Below are 27,903 nucleotides of genomic sequence, written 5' to 3'. Positions count from 1 at the left end.
GTAGCTCCCCAACTTACCTCCTATTATACAGACTCATTTAACCTGTAACTAATTTTTGCTGCTTCCCAAATTGATGCAAGCTTCACCAAATACACAAAAAGAGGCTGTCAAAAGTATGACTTTAAAACAAAGTGATGTGTATCTCAAGCTATCTGTACTTATAAACTCAAGCTTAATGCATCTCTTCATTTTTAGTGGAACTACTAGGAAGCAGTTTACAACAAAAGGAGACTCAATTTCTCAAGTTACAGACGGAATTGAATACAGTAAAGGAAAAAGGAGCTGAACTCCAAGACCAACTGAATTTGGAGAAAATAATCGTGGCAGAGATGAAAAATGAGCTTTCTCAAACTAAATTGGAGCTTGAAACGACACTTAAGACACAACATAAGCACTTGAAAGATTTAGAGATGCTAAGGTAATTTAGTTAATTCAGTCAAGCAGTTTTTAAAAATACTCATCTTAGTTGCAATGCTAATATTCTTGATCTCTGAGTCCTTTCAGCTAAAGTGAGTAATATATCTTTTATTCGTTTAGTAGTAGAGAGCCTGAATATTGCTGAAAAAAGACATTTTGTCAAACTTTTTCATCTTGCTGTTATCAGGACATTTTGCAAGAATACAAATTCAAACGGAAACCAATTTTTATAGAAACACAGAAAATAGAGCAGGAATAGGCCATTCAGACCTTCAAAGCTGCGCCACCATTCGTATGATCATGGCTTATCATGCAATTCAGTACCCTGTTCCTGCTTTCTCGCCATACCCTTTGACCCCTTTACCCCTAAGAATTATATCTAACTCCTCTTTGAAAGCATTCAATGTATTGGCCTCAAACACTTTCCATCACAGAGAATTCCACAGGCTCATCACTCTCTTGGTGAAGGAACTTCTCACCTCAATCCTAAATAGCGTACCTTGTATCCTTAGATTGTGGCCTCTGGTTCTGGACTCCCCAGGTATCGGGAACATTCTTCCTGTGTTTACATTCTGTCTGCTCATGTTAAAATGTAATAGGATTCAAGGGATCCCCCTCATTCTTCTAAACCCCAGTGAATATAATCCCGACTGATCCAATACGTCAGTCTTGTCATCCCAAGGATCAGTCTAGAAAACCTTTGTAACATTCCCTCGGTAGCCAGAGCATCATTCGTCAGACATGAAGACCTGTATGAGAGAAGAGTGCTGATTAGTTGGCAAGTGGACTGTGATTGGGATAGGTGTTGCCTTGGAGAATGCAATCAGTCTATTCGCCAACCAATCAGCAATCTCCTGTCATGCAATGTAAATGCTGGTTTTACATTTGAATTTCTTGTGAAATGACCTAATGTGTGCAAGTCAAAAAGCTTAAAACAAATACCTTTTGCTTCAGCAATTTTTGTTCTTAATTGCTAACTCATTGAGGGTATTTTTTTTCTATCAGAAGACATGATCTGATATCAGCAAAGAAGCTCAAACGTTAGCATTTTTACTGCTATTAAGTTTTTAAATACTTGGTAAATATAAAATGGCCAACCAAATTAACAATGAAGTTCCAATGATCATTTAATTTTTTTTAGAGTTGAGTTAACTGACAAGGCAGCTGAAGTAGACATGCTGAGTGATGTGTTGGCACGTGAACAGAAGAAAGCACGGGAACTACAGTGGGCATTGGAAAAAGAGCAGTGTAAGACAAATAGAAAAGAAGAACAAGACCGAGAAGAATTGGAGGTTAGTATTCTTTTGTTGTCAATCAAATATGAATCAAAGAAGCAGGGCTTAACATTTTCTGACTGCCATCTCCTCTTGCCCTCCTCCCCAATCCCAGACTGATTTTGTTGCTCTGTCAACAAAACATTAGTGTAATCCATAACATGTTGTTAAGTACATTTTCTGATTTTTGTCAGATCTTCTAAATTCAGATCCTGTTCATGACCAACCTGGGTCAAAAATGAAATAAATTTACTTAAGGTTTGAGTTTAGTGGCCAAAATAATTTGGAAGGTTCAATTTTTTTTTTAAAAAGTATGAATGTTTACTTATCTTCGTGATCTAGATAACTGTTATAATTTTGTGTGCACTCTTAACTGCATCCTTGATGCATCTGCCTCATGAAAATTTATTCAGCCCGCATAGAACAGAAATGCTTGAATGTTGAATTTAATTGTGGTTTACTTGAATTTGAAGTTCATCTGTAAAACCAAAGGGCTGTATTATATTTAAACCTAAAATCAAATAACCTGATCACAATTAGGATTTGAGTTGATTAGTTAACTACTGCCACATACTTGTACAAGTAGAAATGGCTTGTAAAATTACAGAGAAAACCCTAATTTTGAAATGAAATGAGTTTTATGTTCAGGACAGTATTATAGTTCTATCGTTAGTGGAGATTTATATTATTTAGCGAGTTCAGTAAAATAAAAAAAAATTGCTCCCCAATTATAAACTTGACCGATTTATTTGGCTTCAATGCACTAAGAACTTATTGCCGGGAGCGATGGTATCTCTGCCTATGGCAAAATCGGTTCAGGTGCACAGAGTTAGAAGGGAAAAAAAGGGTTGAAGAGCAATAGTGATAGGGGATTCTATCATAAGAGAAACATCAATGTTTCTAGGGTCACAGATGTAACATCCAGTATGTTGCATTGCCTCCCTAATGTCAGGATCAAGGATGACAGAATGGCTGCAGGACATTCTGAAGGAGGGTAAACTGTCAGATGTTGATACATATACAAAATATATGTATAAAATATATATATAAAGAGAAGGTTGAGGTCCCTCAGGCAAAATATACGGAGCTAGAAAAGATGCTTCCACTGATACATTCTAATACATTCAGAAAGAGGTGAATAAACTGGATGAAAGTGTGGCTGGAGAGATGGTGTTAGAAAGAAAGGTTTAGATTTCTGAGAAATTGTGTCCAATTCTGGGGAAGGCGAACATGTTGAAGCGAACACGTTGAAGCTGGATGCGTCGTACCTAGCAGGGGCATTTGTTGGTATTGTGGGAGAGGGTTAACTTAGAGGGGCTTGAGAAGGGGACTTGAGCAAGGAGAAGTAAACGGAAACAAAGATAGACTTGAAAGATAGAAATGTAGAATGCAGAAGTAGGGGACAGAGGAAACGAAGGCTAGCAATAAATAGGATTATAGTACAAAAAGGTGTGAAAAAAAAAGTTAACCAAAGACTAATCCATAGATACTGCATGTAGATGCACAGAATATTTGCAGTAGTGCAAATAGTTGTAAACAAGTACAATATGATTACAATTGTGAACAGGGTGACTGATGACTGCAGGTGACGAAGGCTAGAAACTGAATTGACAAGGTTATTTAATATTTAGAAAGAGCAGGGGAAAGGAGATGGATGGTGTTGGTAAAGAATACGGTTTATGCAACAGTGAGAAAGAATATTGGCTTAGAAAATTTACATGTAAAACCTGTCTGGTTGAATGCAAGAAACAACAAGGGGAAAAAGCGAGAGTCGTTAAAAAGCCTCCAGTCAGTATTGGTAAAGTGGGGATGACATTAAACAGGAAATTGGAGATGCAGATAACATTACAATTCTGGGTGATTTGCATCTGCATATAGTTAAAAAAATCACACAACACCAGGTTATAGTCCAACAGGTTTAGTTGGAAGTACTAGCTTTCGGAGCACCGCTCCTTCATCAGGTGGTTGTGGAGTACACAATTGTAAGACACAGAATTTATAACAAAAGTTTACAGTGTGATGTAACTGAAATTATACATTGACCATGATAGTATTCATATCTAAATCGCATAAAGGTTTTAAAAGTTACATTCTCAGGTTAACTGTAACAATTGGTGTCAGCCAGATAATATGTTGAAGGTGTTAGCCCCCTGTGTTCCCTGTCTGTGCCATAATGTTTAGACTGATTCTAATCTAAAAAGTGAGTTAACAGAGTCTTACATGGATTCATGCAGTTTGTTAGCAAAGTACAATGTAACTCTGCAAGTACAAATTCACCCTACAAACGTATATGTGTGTGTGTCTGTCTGTGGTACGGGGTTGAGAGTGTGAGAGAGAGTGAGTGTAAAGTGTCTAAGTCTGTGGGAGGGGGCTTGTGTGAGGGTGTGTGTGTGTGTCTCTGGGGTGGGGGGGTTGTGAGTGTCTTGGGAGAGTGTATATATATATATGTGTGTGTGTGTGTGTGTGTGTGTGTGTGTAATGTGGTCTAAGTCTGAAAGAGGATTTGTGTGTGTGTGTGTATAGTGCAATGGTGGTCACCTATAGTGTGACATGAACCCAAGGTCCTGGTTGAGGCCCTCTCTATGAGTACGGAACTTAGCTAGGTAAAAACAAGGACTGCAGATGCTGGAAACCAGATTCTGGATTAGTGGTCCTGGAAAAGCACAGCAGTTCAGGCAGCATCCGAGGAGCAGAAAAATCGAGGTTTCGGGCAAAAACCCTTCATCAGCCCTTCAAAGACATTCCTATACACGCATACACACTGACACACGTATACACACGCATACAGACACTCACACATGCATCCTCTCACAGACTTAGACCACTTTACACTCACATACACACACATATACATTCTCTCCCACATACACTCACAACCCCCCACCCCAGACAGACAGACACACACACACGCACACACTCCTACAGAGACACACACTCCTACAGAGACACACACTCACACATGCCCCCACTCACAGACTTAGTCAATTTACACGCACATACACACACACATACACTCTCTCTCACACTCACAGCCCCCCACCACAGATAGACAGACAGACACACATATACGTTTGTGGGGTGAATTTGTACTGCAGAGTTTCATTGTATTTTGCTTAAAAACTGCATGAATCCATGTAAGACTCTGTTAACTCACATTTTAGATTATAATCAGTGTAAACATTATGGCATAGAGAGGGAACACAGGGGGCCTAACACCTTCATATTATCTGGCTGACACCAATTGTTACGGTTAACCTGAGAATGTAACTTTTATAAAAGGTTTTGTGATTTACATATGAAAGAAGTGAAACTATCATGGTCATTCTAACAGATGAAAGACTCAACAAACAATCAAGGTATTTTTCAATGTATAATTTCAGTTAGAACATAGAACAATACAGCTCAGAACAGACCCTTCGGCCCATGATGTTGTGCCGAATATTTGTCTTAGCTTAAGCACCTATCCATGTACCTATCCAATTGCCGCTTAAAGGTCACCAATGATTCTGACTCTGCCACTCCCACAGGCAGCGCATTCCATGCCCCCACGACTCTCTGGGTAAAGAACCTACACCTGACATCCCCTCTATACCTTTCAACCTTCACCTTAAATTTATGTCCCCTTGTAACACTCTGTTGTACCCGGGGAAAAAGTCTCTGACTGTCCACTCTATCTATTCCCCTGCACACAGTACTCCAAATGTGGCCTTACCAAGGTCCTGTACAGCTGCAACATCACCTCACGACTCTTGAATTCAATCCCTCTGCTAATGCACGCTAATACACCAGAGACCGCCTTACAAGCTCTATCCACCTGAGTGGCAACTTTCAAAGATCTATGAACATAGACCCCAAGATCCCTCTGCTCCTCCACCTTACTAAGAACCCTACCGTTAACCCTGTATTCCGCATTCTTATTTGTCCTTCCAAAATGGACAACCTCACACTTGACAGGGTTGAACTCCATCTGCCACTCCTCAGCCCAGTTCTGCATCATATCTAAGTCTCTTTGCAACCAACAACAGCCCTCCTCACTATCCACAACTCCACCAATCTTCGTATCGTCTGCAAATTTACTGACCCACCCTTCAACTCCCTCTTCCAAGTCATTAATAAAAATTACAAACAGCAGAGGACCCAGAACTGATCCCTGCGGAACTCCACTTGTAACTGGGCTCCAGGCTGAATATTTACTATCCACCACCACTCTCTGACTTCGACCGGTTAGCCAGTTCTCTATCCAACTGACCAAATTTCCCTCTATCCCATGCCTCCTGACTTTCCGCATAAGCCTACCATGGGGAACCTTATCAAATGCCTTACTAAAATCCATGTACACTACATCCACTGCTCTACCTTCATCCACATGCTTGGTCACCTCCTCAAAGAATTCAATAAGACTTGTAAGGCAAGACCTACCCCTCACAAATCGGTGCTGGCTGTCTCTAATCAAGCAGTGTCTTTCCAGATACTCATAAATCCTATCCCTCAGTACCCTTTCCATTGCTTTGCCTACCACCGAAGTAAAACTAACTGGCCTGTAATTCCCAGGGTTATCCCTATTCCCTTTTTTGAACAGGGGCACAATATTCGCCACTCTCCAGTCCCCTGGTACCATCCCCGTTGACAGTGAAGACGAAAAGATCATTGCCAACGGCTCTGCAATTTCCTCTCTTGTTTCCCACATAACCCTAGGATATATCTCGTCAGGCCCGGGGGACTTGTCTATCCTCAAGTTGTTCAAAATGCTCAACACATCTTCCTTCCTAATAAGTATCTCCTCTAGCTTACCAGTCCGTTTTATACTCTCCTGTTCAACAATACGGTCCCTCTCATTTGTAATTACTGAAGAAAAGTACTCATTCAAGACCTCTCCTATCTCTTCCGACTCAATACACAGTCTCCCACTACTGTCCTTGATCGGACCTACCCTCGTTCTCGTAATTCTCATGTTTCTCACATACGCATAAAAGGCTTTGGGGTTATCCTTGATCCTACCCGCCAAAGAGTTTTCATGCCCTCTCTTAGCTCTCCTCATCCCTTTTTTCAGCTCCCTCCTGGCTATCCTGTATCCCTCCAATGCTCTGTCTGAACCTTGTTTCCTCAACCTTATGTAAGCCTCCTTCTTCCTCTTTACAAGACATTCAACCTCCCTCGTCAACCAAGGTTCCCTCACACGACCATTTCTTTCCTGCCTGACAGGTACATACATATCAAGGACACATTATATCTGTTCCTTGAAAAAGTTCCACATTTCAATGACATCCTTTCCTGACAGCCTATGCTCCCAACTTATGCTCCTCAGATCCTGTCTTAGAGCATCGTATTTACCCTTCCCCCAATTGTAAAACCGACCCTGTTGCACGCACCTATCTCTTTCCATAACCACGGTGAAAGTCACAGAATTGTGGTCACCATCACCAAAATGCTCACCCACTAACAAGCCCATAACTTGTCCCGGTTCGTTACCAAGTACCAAATCCAATATGGCCTCCCCTCTGGTCAGACAATCTACATACTGAGTTAAAAAAGCTTCCTGGACACACTGCACAAACACCGCCCCATCCAATCTACTTGATCTAAAGAGCTTCCAATCAATATTTGGGAAGTTGAAATCGCCCATGTCTATTACCCTGTGGCTTCTACACCTTTCCAAAATCTGTTTCCCAATCTGTTTCTCCACATCTCTGCTGCTATTGGGGGGCCTATAGTAAACACCCAACAAGGTGACTACTCCATTCCTATTTCTGACTTCAGCCCATACTACCTCCAAAGGCAGATCCCTCTCGAACTGCCTTTCTGCAGCCGTTATATCATTTCTAATTAGCAACGCCACCACCCCCCCCTAATCTTACTGAAACATCTGTAACCAGGAACCTCCAACAACCATTCCTGTCCCTCTTCTATCCACATTTCCGTGATGGCCACAACATCGTAGTCCCAGGTACCGATCCACGCCTTAAGTTCACCCACCTTATTTCTGATACTCCTTGCGTTGAAGTATACACACTTGAACCCATCTCTGTGTCCGCAAGTATTCCCTGTCAGTGCTACCTTCTCCACAGCCTCCCTACATTCTTGGACACACTGAAAAACAGCTAACCTACTTGCTGGACTACAAGTCCGGATCCCATCCCCCTGCCAAATTAGTTTAAACCCCCCGACGAGTGCTAGCAAACCTACCTCCCAGGATGTTGGTGCCCTTCTGGTTCAGGTGCAACCCGTCCTGCTTGTACAGATCCCACCTTCCCCAGAATGCAGTCCAATTGTCCAAATACCTGAAGCCCTCCCTCCTACACCATCCTTGCAGCCACGTGTTCAACTGTACTCTCTCCCTATTCCTTGCCTCACTGTCACGTAGCACCGGCAACAACCCAGAGATGACGACTCTGTCCGTCCTAGCTTTTAGCTTCCAGCCTAACTCCCTGAGCTCCTGAATGACCTCCCCATCCCTCTTCCTACCTATGTCGTTGGTGCCAATGTGCACCACAACTTCTGGCTGCGCACCCTCCCCCTTAAGGATTCTGAAGACACTGTCCAAGACGTCTCGGACCCTGTCAGCCAAGAGGCAACAAACCATCCGAGAGTCTCGGCCATGTCCACAGAACCGCCTGTCTGTCCCTCTAACTATAGAGTCTCCTATAACTAGCGCTCTCCTCCTCTCCCTCTTTCCCTTCTGAACCTCAGAGCCAGACCTCATGCCAGAGACCCGGTCACTGCAGCTTACCCCTGCTGGGTCATCCCCCCCAACAGTATCCAAAGCGGTATACTTATTGTTGAGGGGAACGACCACAGGGGATCCCTGCACTGCCTGCTTCCTCCCCTTCCCACCTCTAACTGTTATCCAGCCACCTCTGTTCTCTGGCGTAACTATGTTCCTGTAGCTTCTATCTATCACCCTCTCAGCCTCAGTTCATCCAACTCCAGCTCCAGTTCCCTAACGCGGTCTGTGAGGAGGTTGAGTTACATCACACTGTAAATTTTTGCTATAGATTCTGTGTCTTACAATTGTGTACTCCACAACCACTTGATGAAGGAGCAGCGCTCCAAAAGCAAGTGCTTCCAATTAAACCTGTTGGGCTATAACCTGGTGTTGTGTGATTTTTAATTTTGTACACTCCAGTCCAACACTGACATCTCTAAATCACATCTGCATAGAGGCTGGGTAAACCACATTAGCAATAATACGGTGACAGGTAAATTCCTGGAGTGTGTACAAGATGGTGTTTTAGACTAGTATGTCGAGGAATCAACTAGGGAACAGGTCAGCCTAGAATTGGTATAGTGCAGTACAGAGGGTTTAATGAATAATCTTTTTGGTCCTTAAGTGAAGAGTAACCATAACTTGAAAGAATTATTCATTGAGACGGGGAATGAAGTAGGCCAATCTATAGCTGGGGGTCCTAATCCTAAATAAATGAAAACAGAAAGATATCAGGGGTAAATTGGCTATAATAGATTGGGTAACATTACAAAAAGGCATGACAGTAGATAAGCAATGGTTACTATTAAAGGAATGAATGCATGATTTCCAACAGTTACAGATTAAGGAATATATTAGATCCAAAAAGGAGTCTCATAAAGTTGCTAGAAAAATTAGCAAGTCTGGGGATTGGGAGTACTTTGGAATTCAGCAAAAGAGGATTGATTGATTAAGAAGGGAAAGATATAGTAAGAAAATAGACCAGCACAAAATGTAAAAGTAGTCTGTAAAAGCTTTTATACATTACGTAAAAAGAGAAAACAAATATATGCTCTTTGCAATCAGCAATGAAGGAATTGATATGGAGAACACAGAAATGGCAGAGCACTTATACAATAATTTATTTCTGTCTTCATAGAAGACACGAATAATTGTCCAGAAATGCTAGGGAGCCAAGGCTCTAATGAGAAGAAGGAATTAGAGGAAATCCATATCAATTTTATAAAAAATCCTTGAGAAATTAATGGGACTGAAAGTGGATCAAGCTCCAAGGCCTGATAATATACATTACAGGGTGCTAAAAGAGGTGTTACAGAAATAGTGAATGTGTTTGGTTGTCATCTACCAAAATTCTATAAATTCTGAAATATTCCTTGCAGATTGCAGTATAGCAAATGTAACCCCACTATTTAAAAAGGGGCAAGGGAGAAAGCACGGAATTACCAACTGGTTAGGTTAACATTAGTATGAAGGAAAATGTTGCAGTCTATTATAAAGGATGTAATAACAGAGCGCTCAGAAAATATGAATGGGATTGGACAAAGTTAATATGTATTTATGAAAGCAAATAACAAACAATATAGATAAAAAGGAACTAGGAAATGTAATTTGATTTTGAAAAGACATTTGACAAGAAACCACACAAAAGGTAACTTAACAAAATAAGAGCCTGTGATGTTAGTGGTAGTACCTCCGCATGGCTAGTTGATTGGCTTACTAATCGACAACAGAGTTGGGATAAAGCGAGCATAATCAGGATGTCACCCTGTTACTAGTCGAGTGTCACGGTGATCATTGCTGGAATCGTAGTTATTTATAGTATTAATTAATGACTTAATTTAGGGAGGTTTGCAGATGAGTGCCTATAGAGGGATATAAATAGGTTGTGATTAGGTAAAGTTTGACGTGGGAAACTGTGAGGTTTGACAGGAAGAATAAAAGAGTTGAATATTATTTAAGTGGAGAAATATTGTAGAAAGCTGCAGCAAAGAGAGATTAAGAATCTTTGTGCATGAATCACAAAAAGCTAGCATCCAAGTTCAACAGACAATAGGAAAGAGTGTGGTGCTGGAAAAGCGCAGCAGGTCAGGCAGCATCCGACCTAGCTTCCCACCTATCTGCTCCACCCTCCCCACTGATTTATCATAATCACCCCGCATCTGCATCCACTTATCACCTTCCCAGCTGCCTTCCCAGTCCTACCCCCACCCTCTTATTTATCACTCGGTACCCCACCCTCCGAATGTTTCCTGATGAAGGTTTATGCCCGAAACATCGACTCTCCTGTTTCTTGGATGGTGTCTGACCTGTGCTTTTCCAGCGCTACAATTTTGCAACTCTGTCTCTCCAGCATCTGCAATCCTCACTTTCTCCCAGATAATGGGAAAGGCAAATGGATTACTGGTGTTTATTTTCAAAGGGAATGAAGTATAAAAATAGGGAGGTATTGCTAAAGCTATTAAGGCAATTGCTAGACCATAGCTGGAATACTATGAGCACTTTTTCATCCACTTATCTAAGAAAAGATATACTACATTGGAGGCAGTCCAGAGAAGCTGCTTTGATTGATTCTGGCTTTGGAGGAATTTTCTTATGGGGAGAGGTTGAGTAGACTGGGCATATACTCACTGGAGTTTAGAAGAATGAGAGGAGACCTAATTGAAATATATAACATTCTTAGATGGCTTGATAGTATAGATGTGGAGAGGGTATTTACCCTTGTGGGAAAGTCTAGGACCAAAGAACATAATCTCAGAGATTCCCCATTTAAAATACAGATAAGGAGGCTTTTTATTCTGAGGGTAGTGAATCAGTGGCATTCTTTACAGCAGAGGGCTGCTGAGCCTGGTCATTGAATATCTATTTCAGTATAAAATTTATCTAATCAGTGAGGGAATCAAAGTGTATATGGATAAGGCGGAAAAATTAAGATAAGGACTGTCAGATCAGTGATTATCTAGTTCAATGGAGAGCAGATTTGGTGGGCTAAATGACCTTATTCTATTTCAAAGTCTTAAACTGTCATAAAATACACATTATGTTTGAGAAACTTACTTGAGCTTTGGCAAGGTAACTAATAGAATAGTTAAAGGGAAACTAGCGAATGGTGATTAGATTCCCTACAGTATGGGAACAGGCCCTTCGGCCCAACAAGTCCACACCAACCCTCCAAAGAGTAACCCACCCAGACCCATTCCCCTAGCCCCTATATTTACCCCTGACTAATGCACCTATCACTACGGGCAATTTAGCATGGCCAATTCACCTGACCTGCACATCTTTGGATTGTGGGAGGAAACCGGAGCACGTGGAGGAAACCCATGCAGACACGGAGAGAATGTGCAATGTATTTGGATTTTCAGGAAGCTTTGATGAAGTCCCATATAATAGGTTAGCGTGCAAGATTAAAGAACAATAAACTGGCATAGATTCAGAATTATTCAGCAGACATTATCAGAGGAGGAACAAATTTTATTTTCAAGAGTGGAAAGCAGTCCACCTAACCTGCATGTCTTTGTACTGTGGGAGGAAACAGGAACACCTGGAGGAAACCCATGTAGATATGGGGAAAATGTGCAGACAATCGACCAAGTTGGGAATCGAACCCAGGTCTCTGCCGCTGTGAGGCAGTAATGCTAACCACCGAGTCACTGTACCACCATTTGTAAAATTCTGATAAAGTTGGACAAATTAGATGCAATGTATTTCACCCTTCTTGTTGGTCTTGAGAAAGGGGGTCACAGTCTCAGGATTTGTGATAGGCCATTTAATACTGAAATATGGAGGCATGTCTTCACTCAGGTAATGGTGAACCCATGGAATTCTTTAACATATAGGACTGTGGAGGGCAAGGCACTGGCTATATTTAAGAAAAAAAAAACATTTTAAGACACTACAGGCATTAAGGGGTATGGGGAGAGAATGAGAGTATAGCATTGATATAGATGAACATCAATGATCGTTGAATGGCAAACACGCTCGATGGGCTGAATGACCTACTCCTTTTTTTCTGTTTCTACGGAAGATATGCATGATAAAATAGTCACAAATATGCCAGTAATTATAAAACTAAACATATTTGAAGCAAATTTTATTAGCAATATTAGAAAAACATGTTCTTGTCTAATTTCAGGACCTGAAATTTGCACTTGAGGATCAAAAGAAAAAATATTTGCACTTGGAATGTACTTTGGAAAATGAAAGGGTGACAATAAATGACCTTAGACAGAATCTAGATTCTGAGAAAGCCCTACATGAAACTGAATTATCCCATGAGAAAAGTCGCGTCAGTGAGCTCCAAGTTGCCTTAGATGCTGAAAAAAGTAGATCTTGTGAATTAAGCAGTGCACTAGAACGAGAACGGCGGATCTTGAAGCTGCTTCCTCAGGCAAAGGAGAAGCAGGAAGGAATGGTGAAGACAGCTGAGATGACATCTGAAATGCTAATAGGGGAGCTGCAAAGACAACTAGAAGATCAACATAATCGTATAGTAGAGTTGGTGAGTGAGATGGAAAGCTACAAACTTGAGTCAGTTCAATTGAGGCAACACCTTGAGGAACAGCAGCAGATTAATAGGAAGTCCCTGTTAAAGGAGCAAGAATCGCATAAACATATCCTGGAAAAAGTAGATTCCTTGCAGCTACAAGCAAAAGAACTCATGGACCAGTTGGAAAAAGAAAAACATGAAGTTTTAAAGTTGCAAAGAGAGAAAGAAAAATTGAAAGAAACTGTTCAGGCATTACAGGAAATGAAACAAGTGAGAACCGGAGAGGCAGAAAATCAATTGGACACAGATGTAGCTGTCACTGACAAGATCCCTCAAGCAAAGGTACATGCTGTAAAATTGACTAATACCTCATTTCAACAACTTGTCATAACTACAGCCAAAAATTTGCATTTATATAGTACTTATTATGTGTGTAAATATGCTCTATAGATTAGATTAGATTACTTAGATTACTTACAGTGTGGAAACAGGCCCTTCGGCCCAACAAGTCCACACCGACCCGCCGAAGCGCAACCCACCCATACCCCTACATTTACCCCTTTAACCTAACACTATGGGCAATTTAGCATGGCCAATTCACCTGACCCGCACATCTTTTTGGACTGTGGGAGGAAACCGGAGCACCCGGAGGAAACCCACGCAGACACGGGGAGAATGTGCAAACTCCACACAGTCAGTCGCCTGAGTCGGGAATTGAACCCGGGTCTCTGGCGCTGTGAGGCAGCAGTGCTAACCACTGTGCCACCGTGCCGCCCCCGTCTCTTTTATATCTTTCCCCTCTGAGGCTAGTGAACACCTGGAAATACCTACCCCATGAGTTGGGGAGGTTTGATCAATGAAGGTATTGAAAGAGTACACAGATCGTACTTTAAAATCTCAATTTGTCCAGGACTATGAAGAGCTGGTGTGAAAGAGGATTTAAGGCTTGAGGAAGATCAGTCACAATGTTCTTGAATGGTGAGGCAGGCTGGAGGGGCCAGCCAATCTTCTTCACTCCTATTTCTCATGTTCTTAAAATCTAAGCATCCTTACAGCTCACTGGGACATAGATACGTGCCACACTAGAAAAGCTGTGACTTTTACATAAAATGCTCCAAACTTCACAATCCACAACCTCAGTTTATCCAAACATTCATCCAAACATCAAAGGTGTGCACAAAAATTCCGGCTGGGGACTTGATTGTCGGCATGGATTTACATCTGAAAATTGCCACATGTTAATTTCAGTCCCGCATAAAGTCTAGCACCACTGTAAATCTTGTCTTCTCGCGTCTTGTGGTTTTTCATTGAAGTTGTTTTATAAGCTTCTCATAGTTTGGGGTAAAATGTCAAAGATAGGAAATAAAGTATAAAATGTGAAACCAAAAACTTTAAATGAGAGCGATATCTGTTGAAACGTTAGAATTGTAAATGGATAGCCAGTTGTGTACCCAAAAAGTTGTAGCTCCACTAAATCTGATTTGGAACATAACTGGAGAGATTATGAGTATGGTATCGAATCTAAACTTGACTTTTATTCTTTTCTAATGCATTCACTTGTGCCACATTACAATGAGGAGAAAGTGAGGTCTGCAGATGCTGGAGATCAGAGCTGAAAATGTGTTGCTGGAACAGCACAGCAGGTCAGGCAGCATCCAGGGAACAGGAGAATCGACGTTTTGGGCACAAGCCCTTCTTCAGGAATGAGGAAAGTGTGTCCAACAGGCTAAGATTAGGAAACTGGTGAAATCCGAGTTCATCCCTTGTGGTTGGAGGGTTCCTAGGCGGAAGACCAACCAACCCAACCACCCTGTGGCTCAACACTTCAACTCCCTCTCCCACTCTGCCAAGGGTATGCAGGTCTTTGGACTCCTCCATCGCCAGACCACAACAACACGACGGTTGGAGGAAGAGCGCCTCATCTTCTGCCTAGGAACCCTCCAACCACAAGGGATGAACTCGGATTTCACCAGTTTCCTCATTTCCCCTCCCCCCCCATCTTGTCAGTCAAATCCATTGAACTCAGCACTGCCTTCCTAACCTGCAATCTTCTTCCTGACCTCTCCGCCCCCACCCCAGTCTGACCTATCACCCTCACCTTGACCTCTTTCCACCTATCGCATTTCCAACGCCCCTCCCCCAAGTCCCTCCTCCCTACCTTTTATCTTAGCCTGCTGGACACACTTTCCTCATTCCTGAAGAAGGGCTTATGCCCGAAACGTCGATTCTCCTGTTCCCTGGATGCTGCCTGACCTGCTGCGCTGTTCCAGCAACACATTTTCACCACATTACAATGACAAAATCAAATATTGGGTTGCAATCATAATCATGACGCTTTCTTTCTTGAGCAATTACCCTCAAAAGTAATGTAATCATTCTCAGAGTTTCACTTTTTTGCACAAATGAGGAACATTTGCCTTGTAACTTGGCTGATCTAGGCTTTTCCAGCAACACATTTTTAAGCTCTGATCTCCAGCATCTGCAGTCGTCACTTTCTCCCTGTCATCTTGATCTAGGCTAGTCTAGGAGAAATAAAATCTATCTATTTTGTACATTTCAAAATAACATGAAATTTAGCAGCATAAAACGGATCAAGAGAGAAACAAAGTTAACATTTGGTTCAAATATGACTTATTCAGTCATATTCAAATTGACTAATTAACCCTGTTTTTCTTTACACAGATGCTGCCAATACTGCTATTTTCTAGCACTTTGCGTTTATTTTAAATGTCACGCATCTGTAGTATTTTATTTTTCATAAAATAAACTAACCAGAGCGAAATTTATGTTAAATTCTATTAGTTTAGCCAACAAGATCTTGTTAACAAAATTTACGATAAGCTTTTAATCAGTTGTCCACAAATGAAAAAAAAAGTCGTCAATAATCATATGCCAAATCCCTCATTTTGCATTCTCAATACCAGTTTTTAGTCAAACTCAGGCAGGTCTGGCAGCATCTGTAGACAGAAACTCTCAGTAAATGTTTCAAGTCCAGTGGCCCTTCATTAGAACTGGACTCATCCCGACTTGAAGCGTCTCTTCACGGCTGCTACTGAACCTGCTGAGTTTCTCCAGCATATTGTGCTTGTATTTCAGAATTCCAGCATCCACAGTTCTTTGATTTCATACCAGTTTCTTTTGTAGCGTGCAGCTGAGCGCTAGAGCAGTTCAACAGGTTTCACAAGTTTTTCCAAGTGTACTCCCAGTCTATTAATATAACCTGCAGTTTGCTTTTCTCATGCTTAAAGGAAATACAGTAGAACCTCGATTATGCAAACGACACTGGCCGGGAGTATTTTGTTCAGATAATTGATCGTTCAGATAATCGATCTGATCGTAAACAAGCGATAATTTATGAATGCTGGTTATCTGAACATTTCTCTGTCATCTAGCAATGCGTGCCATAATGCAGTTTAACCGACAACTGTTCTATCATAATTTGAGAGCCAGTTATCGAACATTTATCGGTTATCCGGCAATACACTCTATAATGCTGTTTAACTGATAACTGAATGCTGAGTTGCCTAATGCCGTTTTTACTGGACTTTGAGATCTTATTTGGAAAATGTGAAATTCGGATAATTGATGTTTGGATAATCAAGGTTGTACTGTATTGTTGTTCACTTCAACATGAGTCACTTCTTAGAAAACTGTTTCTGCCATGTGGTATCAAACAAAAATATACTGTGGCACAGTTTTCTGTTTCTGTAATATGAAAGAGTAAACAAGGAAGGCCTCTTCATACAAACCTAATAAAATACAAAGCGACATAGGAATGTAGAGACTTGAATGTGACCACAATGATTTAGTTGACACATATCAAAATTCAGAAAAATACTGTATCACCAGTAGTTTGTTTTAAAGCCATTTTTTTTTGTCGAATATCTATTTTCCTACACACTTTACCAATGTTGTATTGCCTTTTTCATATGTTTTCCTTCCTCTGTGTTTTCAGAGTTTGAATCCTTGGTCACTGGCCCCACTCTGGCGTCCATTACTATGTCAAATAGTTTATTGGGTTGAATGTATCTCTGCTTTTTAAAATCATGAATAAGTGCCAAAACGTATATTCAACCAACTGAGAATCCCTAAATTCTGCTTAGTGATGTTACTTTAGAAGCATTGTAATAGTATTATGTTCTTAATGCATACAAGTTTAACCATAAAGGTATTGGGTTTCAGTTTTATAAAAACTTTATAATATAAAAGACTGAAATTTGTTTGAAATGGTATTGCTGAAATTAAAGTCTTTGATATATTTTCAAAACATATTAAATAGTGTTTAGCACATGGGAGGTCAACATTGAATTAAAAACTGGGTTATTCAGTTATATAGATATGTGCCAATGACCACAAGGTGGTATTAGACTCCTTTGTCTTTAATATGGTATACGGTACTCAAAATTCAATACAATTTATTTTGTTTTCCATTTATCCACAAATCTAACTTAACCACTAATTTTGTATTCTAAGAGGGATACAGTGAGGTCATGGTTGAAGTGTAGCTTAACTCCGTGTACCTGCTTTTGGCACATATCCTGTAATACATTTGTTGAATAAAAATTGATCAATCTCAAATTTAAATTAACAACCTATCCAGCAACAACTGCCATTTGTGAAATAGAATTTCGAACATCTATTGCTTTTTGTGTGCAAAATATCTCTCCTGAAAGCACTTCCAGCATTTATCTAACATTTGAGAGATCACAATAGCTACACTGCATCGACATTCACCACACGATAATTTAATCTTTTTGGACACCACAATACATAAGCACTTCCCACCTTTGCATTTATTTTAATGCAGCTTGAGTGCTTTGTCATACTCCTTTATCAAAAACTATGTAACACCCTTTTTCAAAAAGTTTGTTTAATGGATGCAAAAAGGTAGCCAAATTTGGTATGAATTTCTTGAAATAATTCACTACTCCAAAAATAGTTCTAATAGAGTGTAGAGGGTGTGGAGCATTTCTTAGTGTTTTGAACCATTCTCTGGATAGGGTGTTACCTATCTTTGGCTACTGAGAGATCCAACTACACTACAGAATTTTGAAACATTTCCCTTTAACTGCTTTCAGTTGACCTTCATGCTTTTCTAAATATTTGTATACCTTTTTCAGCTTCTCATCATGGGTCTGCCTGTTTGGATCTCAAGCAAATCTGTCATTCAAGTAACATAATCCCTGAATTCCTTGCAACATTTAGTTCACCAACTCAAAATTTCTGAGGACTCAGAAACACTGAATGGAAACTGAAGTAGACCTATGTGACTGTTAATTATGAAATATGACTTTAACTCATTGTCAATTTTATTTGTGGAAAGGGAAATATCAGATCTAACTTTGAAGAAACCTGGTCTCTGAACAACACAATGAATAGATTTTTGACATTTGGCAAATTATTGTGAGTTACTTTATAATCTCCACATCGTGTCAAACAGCCATTTGCCTTTGGCCCGACCATTATGGGTGCAGCCCAAGTACCCTTTGTCCTTGAATCAGGTGTTCAGTTCCATTGAAACAACTGAGGATTCTTGACAATCACTCATCTTGCATTGTGTGTTTCATTTCTATGTGAACAATCATATTTGAGAGTAATTTCACTGTTTTTAATCAGTTCCTTCTGAGTGGGACTAGTTGTTGACACTTCGTTATGACAGTTGGTAATTTTGCCCATTGCTCTTTGTAATTGACTATTATAGAAATTTTATATCCTCTACAATTCCTTAATTTTAGATGTGATTTCTCAACTGATGCTAATTCGTTTTTTGATAGCTATTCAGTGTCATGCTGAAATTCCATATCAAACTCCCTGTCCAATAAAACTCCATTCAGTATTACTCGGATGATAATAGACTATGAACTTGCATTTAACGTTGTTGTGCTTTTTATTGAAAAGATCGCAGTAGCAGTCAATGAGCTGCTACTATTTGCCAATGTTCACTTGTATCATGTCCTCCTTGTCAGTATTTTGTCCAGCTTCTGATATCACAATCAAATCAAATCAAATCAATGCCTTGGCAAGATGGCCCTTTTTGTAACTGTAGCATTCTGACTGCAGAAATGGACAATTCACAGCCCCACAAAGGTATAACATGGTGACAAGACTATATAATTGCCTTGATTGGAACTTTTGGCATAATCTAATGAAGCTTATTTACTTCAGTACTGACTGACAATTGACTATTCTTGTGTCGTATTCCACCATATCGGTGAAAACTGCTATTTGGCAAGGTCAGGAACTTAATACATCTGCCCTCACTTTTAAAATGCACGAAACTCTGACCCATAACAGTCTTTCTTGAAATTCTCCTTAATTTTCAAAGCCACAATAAACTCTGCAATGCCCTCACTGGGCAATTGATCCCTTGTTCCAAACTGATAACTTGCAGCAATCTCCAGTGGTGGAACTATAATGCTGCTCAAGCTGGTCCAAAATGTCTGACAGTGACATGTCTTTTCAGTTAGTTGGGGCAAGCAAATCTTTGAATTTTCCATACTTGTTACCCCATAGTTTGATTATCAGGGCTATCCAGGATATTATTAGCAGTGAAAGACCTCTTCAGCCACTGTTCATATGCACCAAAGAATTCATGATCATATTCTTTTAATACCTGTTAATGCAACTATCTTTGAAAGGCAACCTATCCATGTGTACCAACAGCTTTTCCACCAGGACCAGATTTTGAAATCTATTTCTCAGAAAAATGAAATTTTTCTCTTGGCTCTCTTGGCTTGCTCTTTGAAGATTAACCAATTTATTTTTTTAAGCTAGGGATGTACTCATTCTTAACTTGTTGCCAAAAGTGATATCTTTTTGAGATAGATCAAAAGAATGTGTAGTACGTGGTTGATGAACACCAAACTAAAACACAAATTATTCTGGTATATACGTAAATATAAATGGTCATGAGAGTGGACTATTAGTTTATTTTTCATACACATTGTTAAACTGATTTTTGTTTCCCTGCAGTTGCAGAATACTTGCAACATTGGGCTTTCAACTGATAGAACAAGAAACTGGATTATGCACCAAAAGTTGGCAGCAACAGAGAATGGAAAGGATGCCTCAGTTTATAGCGAGCAATGGTATACTGAATCAGTGAATGGTACTGAAATTGATGGAGGAGGCAGCGCATCTGGAGAAAATATTAACATGGAACGCATCAGACAGAAGATGCAGCTGATTATTTCCAAACTTAGAATGTTGGCCAACAAAGTTATTACTAGGTATAAAGAGTGTTGAAATGAATAATGGGGATTCAAAAATGTTAATGTATTGTGACTGAAACTCCTCCATACATGAACGTTGTCTTTTGTATGTCATTAGGTTGTATGTCTGCATCTCACCACCGAGAGCTAGGAACTTAATTCCTTTATTTAAATAGGTTTGCACCTGGTCAGTTGGAAATTTGATTTAAATTTAAGACTGGCCTGAGGTTTTCCATGACTCAGCATCTATTGGAGAGAGGAGCAGTTGGACAAATTTATTTGCTTTTTATATCACTACTTGTGAGCATGAACACTTCTCAAACCAAATTCCTGAACCTCCAGCTGGCATGAACAGTACACTCTCCTTCCCAGTCTTTGCTCTCTGGTAGAGATGGAGCCCTTTCCCCTGCACTAGTCATCATTATTTCTATCTTTCCTACTTGTTATATTACAGTTCTTTCAGTCATGCCTGACATGTGCTACCCTCTGCCATTCAGTCTCTGAGCCAGAAAATAGCCAATGTCTATCTCATTGGCTAATAGACAGGCAACAGAATGTCAGAAAATTAGTGAAGTTCCCCTGTTACATTCTACAGTTGTGTGATTTCTTTATCTTCTTATCTGTACTCAACAAACCTCTAATCGTGCTCTCAGTTCCCTCCCTGTAAACATTTATGCAAAATAATCAAAGCTCACATGGGTCAGCTTTATTTGCTACAGGGAAACGTTCACTCTGAAAGTGACAAGGGGCCATTTTCTTTTTAATTTGTGGAATGAGGGTACTGTTGGCTAAGCCTACATTTATTGCCCATGCTTATTTCCAATGTTCAGTTTTCTTTGGCACTTGTCATTGGAAGAAACAATTTTTAAAAGATTGGAAATTATTCTTGTATTTCTGTGCAGCTGATGAATATATATTATCTTTAGTTTAGTTGTATTTCATACTAGTGCTGTTATTTAACATTTGTAATTAAAGTCTTTAAAGTTTTTTAAAAACATTCATCCTCTTCCCTCCTGAATAGAAGTGTCACTTGACATTGGAGACATTTCTGTCGTCTTAGTAGCAGGCCCTAAAGAGAATATGTTCAATGTTTAGTGTGATATTTGTGTGATACTAGAAAAGAAACTCACTTAACAAAACAATTGAAATGTTAACATTGCTTGATGTTAGTATTTATGCCAATTTTACTTATTTTACAATTTTGAGTATCTTCAGCTGAAATTCATTATTCATTTAAAGTAGAATGCAGCACAGCAGTGAAACCACAGATGATGAAGACCTGACCTGGTTACAGAATAACATTCAGGACATTGCATTGCAGTTGCAAATCCCTGTTCCAGAGGTGAGTTAAATTACACTAAAGATCTGGTATTGTTTTCTGTGTTCAATCCTGCGGTCTCTCAGTTATCTTTCTACTGCAACAAAATGGAGCTTTTAACATCTGCTAAAAACAAAAGCAGCTGAAATTTTATCCTTTTCAATCAACCCTGCCTGGATAAATTAAGATTTGACTGTTGAGCTTTGGGTGGCAGAACTTTTTAAATAAAAGGATTGTCTTAACATATAGCCAGGTATACCTCTGTCCTTGAACATTACCCCTTATTTCCTCATAAACACCAATTGTAGTTCAGTTCCTTCCCCACAAGAAGCAGATAAATAAATATCGCATTAATTCAAAGTACAATAGACTTTTTTAAAATGCAGGAAGTTACTTTATGTTTAGTTATTCCCTGGAGATCCAAGATTTCTACAAGTCCTTAAGCTGTGATTTTAAGCTTTTATGTTAAATTTTGGATATGATCAATGCAATGTTTTCTGGGTCCAACATTGCAGTGTCCTTGACGGTCTTCCATTCAATAAGACATCTATTTAGAATACAGCTGCTACCCTGTGTTGCTGGTCTGGTCCAGTAAGGTCCCATTAGCTCATTTGTCTATGTAAATAGCATGACCACTTTTTAGTGCCATGGTTTACAATATATAAAGTGCACTCATTAGTTTGAGCAGAAACTTGTGTTCTTATTAAAATCAATTACCTTTTGGGCACCATGGCTAGGTAGAACACAGCATAAGAAATAGGAGTAGGCCATTCAGCCCCTTAATCTTGCTCTGTCATTCTATAACATCCTTGATATTTAAAAAATCTATCTACCTCCTTCTTAAATACTTCTGTGGTATAACCTTCACAACTGTCTGGGATGCCAAATTCCACACATTCACTACCCAATGAGAGAAGACATTCCTTTGTATCTCAGTTTTAAGTAAATGTCCCCTTATTCTGTAACCATGTCCCCTAGTTCAAGATTTCTTCATTAATAGAAAAGTCTCCTCAATATCTACCCTGTTAAGTACCTCAGAATCTTGTATGTTTCAATAAGATCACTCCTTATTCTTCTATAATTAATAAAGACAGTTCTCAATCAGTCAACCACTTCATCCCAGAAATCAGCCCTAGTGAATCTTTTTTGAACTACCTCCAATGTCAAAATATATTTTCTTAAATATGGGAACCAAAATTGAACACAATATTCCACAATATCAGCTAGACCCCCTGCAGTTGTAACAAGCTTTCCCTAGTTTTAAACTCCAACTTGTTAGCAATGAAGGCCAAAGTTTTATTTGTCACCTTAATTACCAGCTACACATGTATGCTAAACTTTCGTGTTTGATGCACAAGATCTGCATTTTTTCAAATGTCACTCCATTAAACTAATAGCATGCCTTTGATTCTTCCCAACAAAGTACATGATCTCTCAGTTCCTAAATTAAACTCTATCTGCCTAGATTTTACCCAGTCACTCACCCAACCTAGATTATCTATGTCCTCTTCACAACATGCTCTCTCATCTATTTTGTGTCATCAGCAAATTTAGATATATTGCACTCTGCCCAGTCATACAGTCGGAGTCATAGAGACGTACAGCACGGAAACAGACCCTGCAGTCCAACTCGTCCATGCCGAACAGATATCCTAAATTAATCTAGTTCCATTTGCCAGCATTTGGCCCATATCTCTCTAAACTTTTCCTATTCATATACACCTCCAGATGCTTTTTAAATGTTGTTATTGTACCAGCTTCCACCACTTTTCCCAGCAGTTTGTTCCATACGTACACAACCCTCCACGTGAAAAAGTTGCCCCTTAGGTCCTTTAGTTCTCCAAGTCATTAATATAGATAATAAATATTTGAGGTCATAAGACTGCTCCTTGTGGCAATCAATTGGTTACATCATTCCAGCCTGTAAAAGTACCTTTAATTGCAGCTCTTCTGTGTGTTAGCCAAACCTCAGTCCATGCTAATAATTAGCCCCAATATCTTGAGTTCCTGCCTTGTGAAATAATATTTTATATGGCACCTAATCGAGTGTTTTCTGGAAATCTAAGTACCACATCTGTTGGCTCCCTTTTGTCAACTCTGCTTGTTATAACCTCAAGAAATTGAAGCAAGTTTGTGGAACATCATTTTTCTTTCACAAAACCCATGTTGACTTTGTTTGATTTCATTAGCTTTTCTAAATGTCCTGCTATGTCTTTAATTATGTCTTCCTGCTTTCATTTCCCTCCTTTCTTGATCAGGGATTTGCAAATATCCTCCCAGAATTCAGTGAGTTCTGCAATATTTCGCCTAATGCTTCCACTTTGTTTAAAATATTTGGAAGCAGGCCACCAGGTCCTTCTGTCCATTAGTTTGTCAAATAAATTGTCACTGATGATAGAAACTGTTATAAACCCTCTCCTCCCATTTAGCAGCTTGTTTATCTGTTATCTTTGGCAAGTTTATAGTGTTGTCCACCATGATGATCAGTATAAAATATTGGTTTAAATTATCTGTTATTTCCTGGTTTCCCATTATCAAATGCCCCATTGCATCGTTCAAGGCTCCTACGCTCACTTTAGTCACTTTCTTTTTATATCCCCTAGAACTCTTGCTGTTGGTCATTATATTTAGAATATAAAAATGTAAGGAGTAGAAGCAACAGTAGACTATTCAGCAGCTTGAGCCTGCTCTGCCATTCAATATGCTCATGGCTTATATCATCTCAGGTTCAATTTGACATTACTGCCTGCTCTTCATAACCCTTCAATCCATTACTAATTAAAAATCTTGTCTATCTGCTCCTTAAATTCAATCAATGTCCCAGCATTCACTGCACTCTGGGATTATGAATTGCACAGATTCATGAGCATTTGGGAGAAGTCATTTCTCCTCATCGCTGTTTTAAATTTGCTATTCCTTATCCTAAAGCCATGACCTTTTGTTCTAGATTATGTCATAAGAGGAAACATCCTCTCAATGTTTACTATTACTTTCCGAATCAATCTTCTCCCTTTTTATTAGGTTTCAAGTCATTGCTGCTGGTTCCCTTTATTAAAAGAAATCCTCTGGCTTATCACTTGTGCCACTTTGTATGCCTTAGTTTTTGATTGGATGCTCTCTTTGACAGCCTTCATTAACCACGGGTAGTTCATTCTTCTCATCTAATCTTTTTTGACCAGAATAAAGTTTTGCTGAGCAGAATTGAAAATTTGCTTAAATACTGCTACTTCTCATCTGCTGGCTTTCCCCTTAGTCCATTTCCCAACCTGCTTTAGGCAACTCCTGCTTCATTGTCTTTCTATCTATAATTGCCCTTATTTAAGTTGAAAGAGGGATGAAGTCTGAAGACAGAGTTTCAGGACCTAGGGAAAACGCAACCTCAAAGTAAAAATTCTGTATTGCTTTCAGTAATTATTCTCGTATTTGAGTTCAGAAGTGAGATGATTTACCTGATATGTGCATGGCTTGAGAGGTTAGTGTGAGGGAGGTGAAATGGAGCTTTAATTCTGAAGTGTTGTGACTGCTTCTGATGAGATACAATCTACAAACCGAATGAGTTACGCCTTAACAAGATTGGGTAAAGTATCATTGCAGATGCTAATCAGGAGAGTTTGAAATAACTAAGCCTCGGATTGGGATCCTAAGAATTGATTCAGAAAGGTGAGAAGAAAATTTGGAAATGAAAGGCAGAAGATTAGTAAACATGTTTGGAAGAGAAAGGAAGACTAAACTCTACAGGCAACATGGGAATTTGACAATGTTAAATGGTATACACTCAAGTGCAAGAAATGCAGGGAATAAGGCAAATGAATGGAGAGCAGATTTAAATCCTGGGAGTATGATTTTTTTAGTTATTATTGAAACTAAGACCATAAGGCTAACCTGTGTGTTGGGAGTGTGAGATATTAGACAAAATTAACATTGTTAGAAATGAAGCATTATGGAGCTTAACTTCTTTTCAATGTGCGTACAACTCCGGATACCCTCGTGTATGCAGTCCCAAACAAAATCTTTTCGAGGCTAGGAAGCAAGAAGGAAACAACAGAAACTCAAACATAATTTTCCAGTTCTCTTTGACTATAGTGGTGGTGCCAAAGGCTGAGAGCACAGCTAACATTATATCATTGTTTAATAGGGAGAGAGGGATAATTAATGGGTAATTAGGAATAACTCTGTGGAAAAGTTATTGAAGAAAATTCTGAGGAATGGGAAAAATCTTCATTTAGGGAAACATGGATTAAACAAAGACAGCATGGATTTGTTAAGCACCTATCAATGTTTGATCAATGAGATTAATTTTTTAATGAAGTTAACAAGGAAACTTGATGAGTTGAGCATTTAGAGTCATAGGGATGTTCAGCACGGAAACAGACCCTTCAGTCCAATTCGTCCATGCTGACCAGATATCCCAACCCAATCGCCTGCCAGCACCCAGCCCATATCCCTCCAAATCTTTCCTATTCATATACCCATCCAGATGCCTTTTAAATATTGCAATTGTACTAGCTTCCACCACTTCCTCTGGCAGCTCATTCCATTTATGTATCACCCTCTGTGTGAAAGAGTTGCACCTTAGTTCTCTCTTATATCTTTCCCCTCTCACTCTAAACCTATGCCCTCTACTTCTGGACTCCTCACCCAGGCTTTGTCTATTTATCCTATCCATGCCCCTCATGATTTTATAAACCTCTATAAGGTCACCTCAGCCTCTGATGCTCCAGGCAACACAGCCCCAGCCTGTTCAGCCTCTCCCTATAGCTCAAATCCTCCAACCCTGGCAACATCCATGTAAGTCTTTTCCAAACCCTTTCATGTTTCACAACATCCTTCCGATAGGAAGGAGACCATAATTGCATGCAATATTCCAAAAGTGGCCTAACCAGTATCCCATACAGCTAACCAATATCCCATACAGCTGCAACATGATCTCCCAACTCCTGTACTCAATACTCTGACCAAAAAAGGAAAGCATACCAAATGCCTTCTTCATTATCCTATCTACCTGCGACTCTATTTTCAAGGAGCTACTAACCTGCACTCCAAAATCTCTTTGTTCAGCAACACTCCCTAGGACCTTACAATTAAGTATATAAGTCATGTTCTAATTTGCTTTTCCAATATGCAGCACCTCACATATATCTAAATTAAACTCCATCTGCCACTCCTCAGCCCATTGGCACATCTGATCAAGATTCCGTTGTACTCTGAGGTAACCTTCTTTGCTGTCCACGATACTTCCAATTTTCATGTCATCTGCAAATGTACTAGTTTGTATCAATTTCACAAAACTTTTGACAATATCCTACATGACAGACTTGCACTAGAAGTAAATTAGCAAGTTGGATCCAAAAATTTGTTGAGAAGCTGAAAGCTGAGGGTATTAGGATATGAAGCTTCAGTTCAGTTGGAAAGGAAAGTTAAAGAAGGCATGTGTATATTTTGCATCTTTCATTGACCTTAAGGATATCCGAGAGCACTTTATAGCCAATGAAGTATTATTAAAGTGTAGGTGTAGTGTAAGAAAGTTATCTCTGTCGATTACATCTGTATGGAAATAGAATGAGAATTTTGTGGTTTTGCACCATGTCCCGTGAGTGAGCATCCCTCTGAATGTTAGAATGTTACATTGGTTGATATTGCATGAAATAAAAGCATAAATACGTCAGAATTTTAGAGCACTGAGTTTCCCTGGCACCTGTCATTTACCTTAATGGTGCAGAATTAAGCAAGTATCCTCAGCAATGTTGAAGATGGATTGATTTTAATTGGATAATTTTGAAGTATATATCCGTTTGCAACAATGTCTCCTTTTTAACCTATGGAGACTCTGATTTTGTTTTATTTTAATCTTTATTGTGTCTGCTGAAAACAAGATCTTTAACATTGAAAATTTTTCTCATTAGTATCTTTCATTACAGCAAATGTTCAATTATGATTTTCCAACAGAATCTCATTCCCTCTAGTGGATCAACTGCTGCTCTCACAGAGCGACTTTTGAAGCAAAATACCGACTTGACCAGCTTTGTCAGCAGACTCACAGAAGAAAAGAATGACCTGCACAATAGTCTACTGAAATTACAGGAAGAAGTTCGAAAATACCGTCAACGAAATTCTAGTGATCAGGTATGTTTTATTAATAAAAGTTAATCAAAGTAAATAAAGCATACTATTCAGTAAATATTACAATTGATAAAAACAGCAGCAAATGTGGCAGTTTTAACTGCATTACTCTGAACTTGGTTAGCAAATGCCTACACTATGAAGACAAAGGTTTTATATTTGTGTATGTAAATAAGAACTGAATTATCAATAAATTTCATTACAATTTTGTTTGTTCTAAATTTCAAGATTTGTTTGTCTGAAAGAAGCTTCCAGCATGAAGGTGTGTACAATATTTAGGAAATGCATTTGGTTTATTTAAATGAGCATGTAAAAGGAGTTTGAAATGTTAAGCAGTTGGATGAAAATGTGAAATCCTGATTTTAAATACATAG

General features: G+C 39.3%; 1 protein-coding gene across 5 annotated transcripts in view; it reads left to right on the top strand.

Annotated features, from left to right (window-relative positions):
• Positions 1–27,903, top strand: part of akap9 (A-kinase anchoring protein 9) — a 263,757-nt gene that overhangs the window by 222,582 nt on the left and 13,272 nt on the right. For 4 of the 5 annotated variants that reach the window (XM_043690268.2, XM_043690267.2, XM_043690271.2 and 1 more), the window contains 6 exons: positions 196–418; positions 1,559–1,709; positions 12,527–13,222; positions 19,853–20,109; positions 21,331–21,433; positions 27,356–27,532. In XM_043690268.2, the coding sequence (XP_043546203.2) occupies positions 196–418; positions 1,559–1,709; positions 12,527–13,222; positions 19,853–20,109; positions 21,331–21,433; positions 27,356–27,532 (1,607 nt within the window). The remainder of the gene's footprint in view (positions 1–195; positions 419–1,558; positions 1,710–12,526; positions 13,223–19,852; positions 20,110–21,330; positions 21,434–27,355; positions 27,533–27,903) is intronic. The other variant, XM_043690266.2, reaches the window with a different exon arrangement.

Source organism: Chiloscyllium plagiosum, unplaced genomic scaffold (assembly GCF_037043375.1).
Source record: "Chiloscyllium plagiosum isolate Xiang-an unplaced genomic scaffold, Cpla_swu_hap1 HiC_scaffold_5, whole genome shotgun sequence".
NCBI lineage: Eukaryota > Metazoa > Chordata > Chondrichthyes > Orectolobiformes > Hemiscylliidae > Chiloscyllium > Chiloscyllium plagiosum.
The sequence above is the reverse complement of the archived record's forward strand: the minus strand, read 5'-3'. Positions and strand labels throughout refer to the sequence as shown.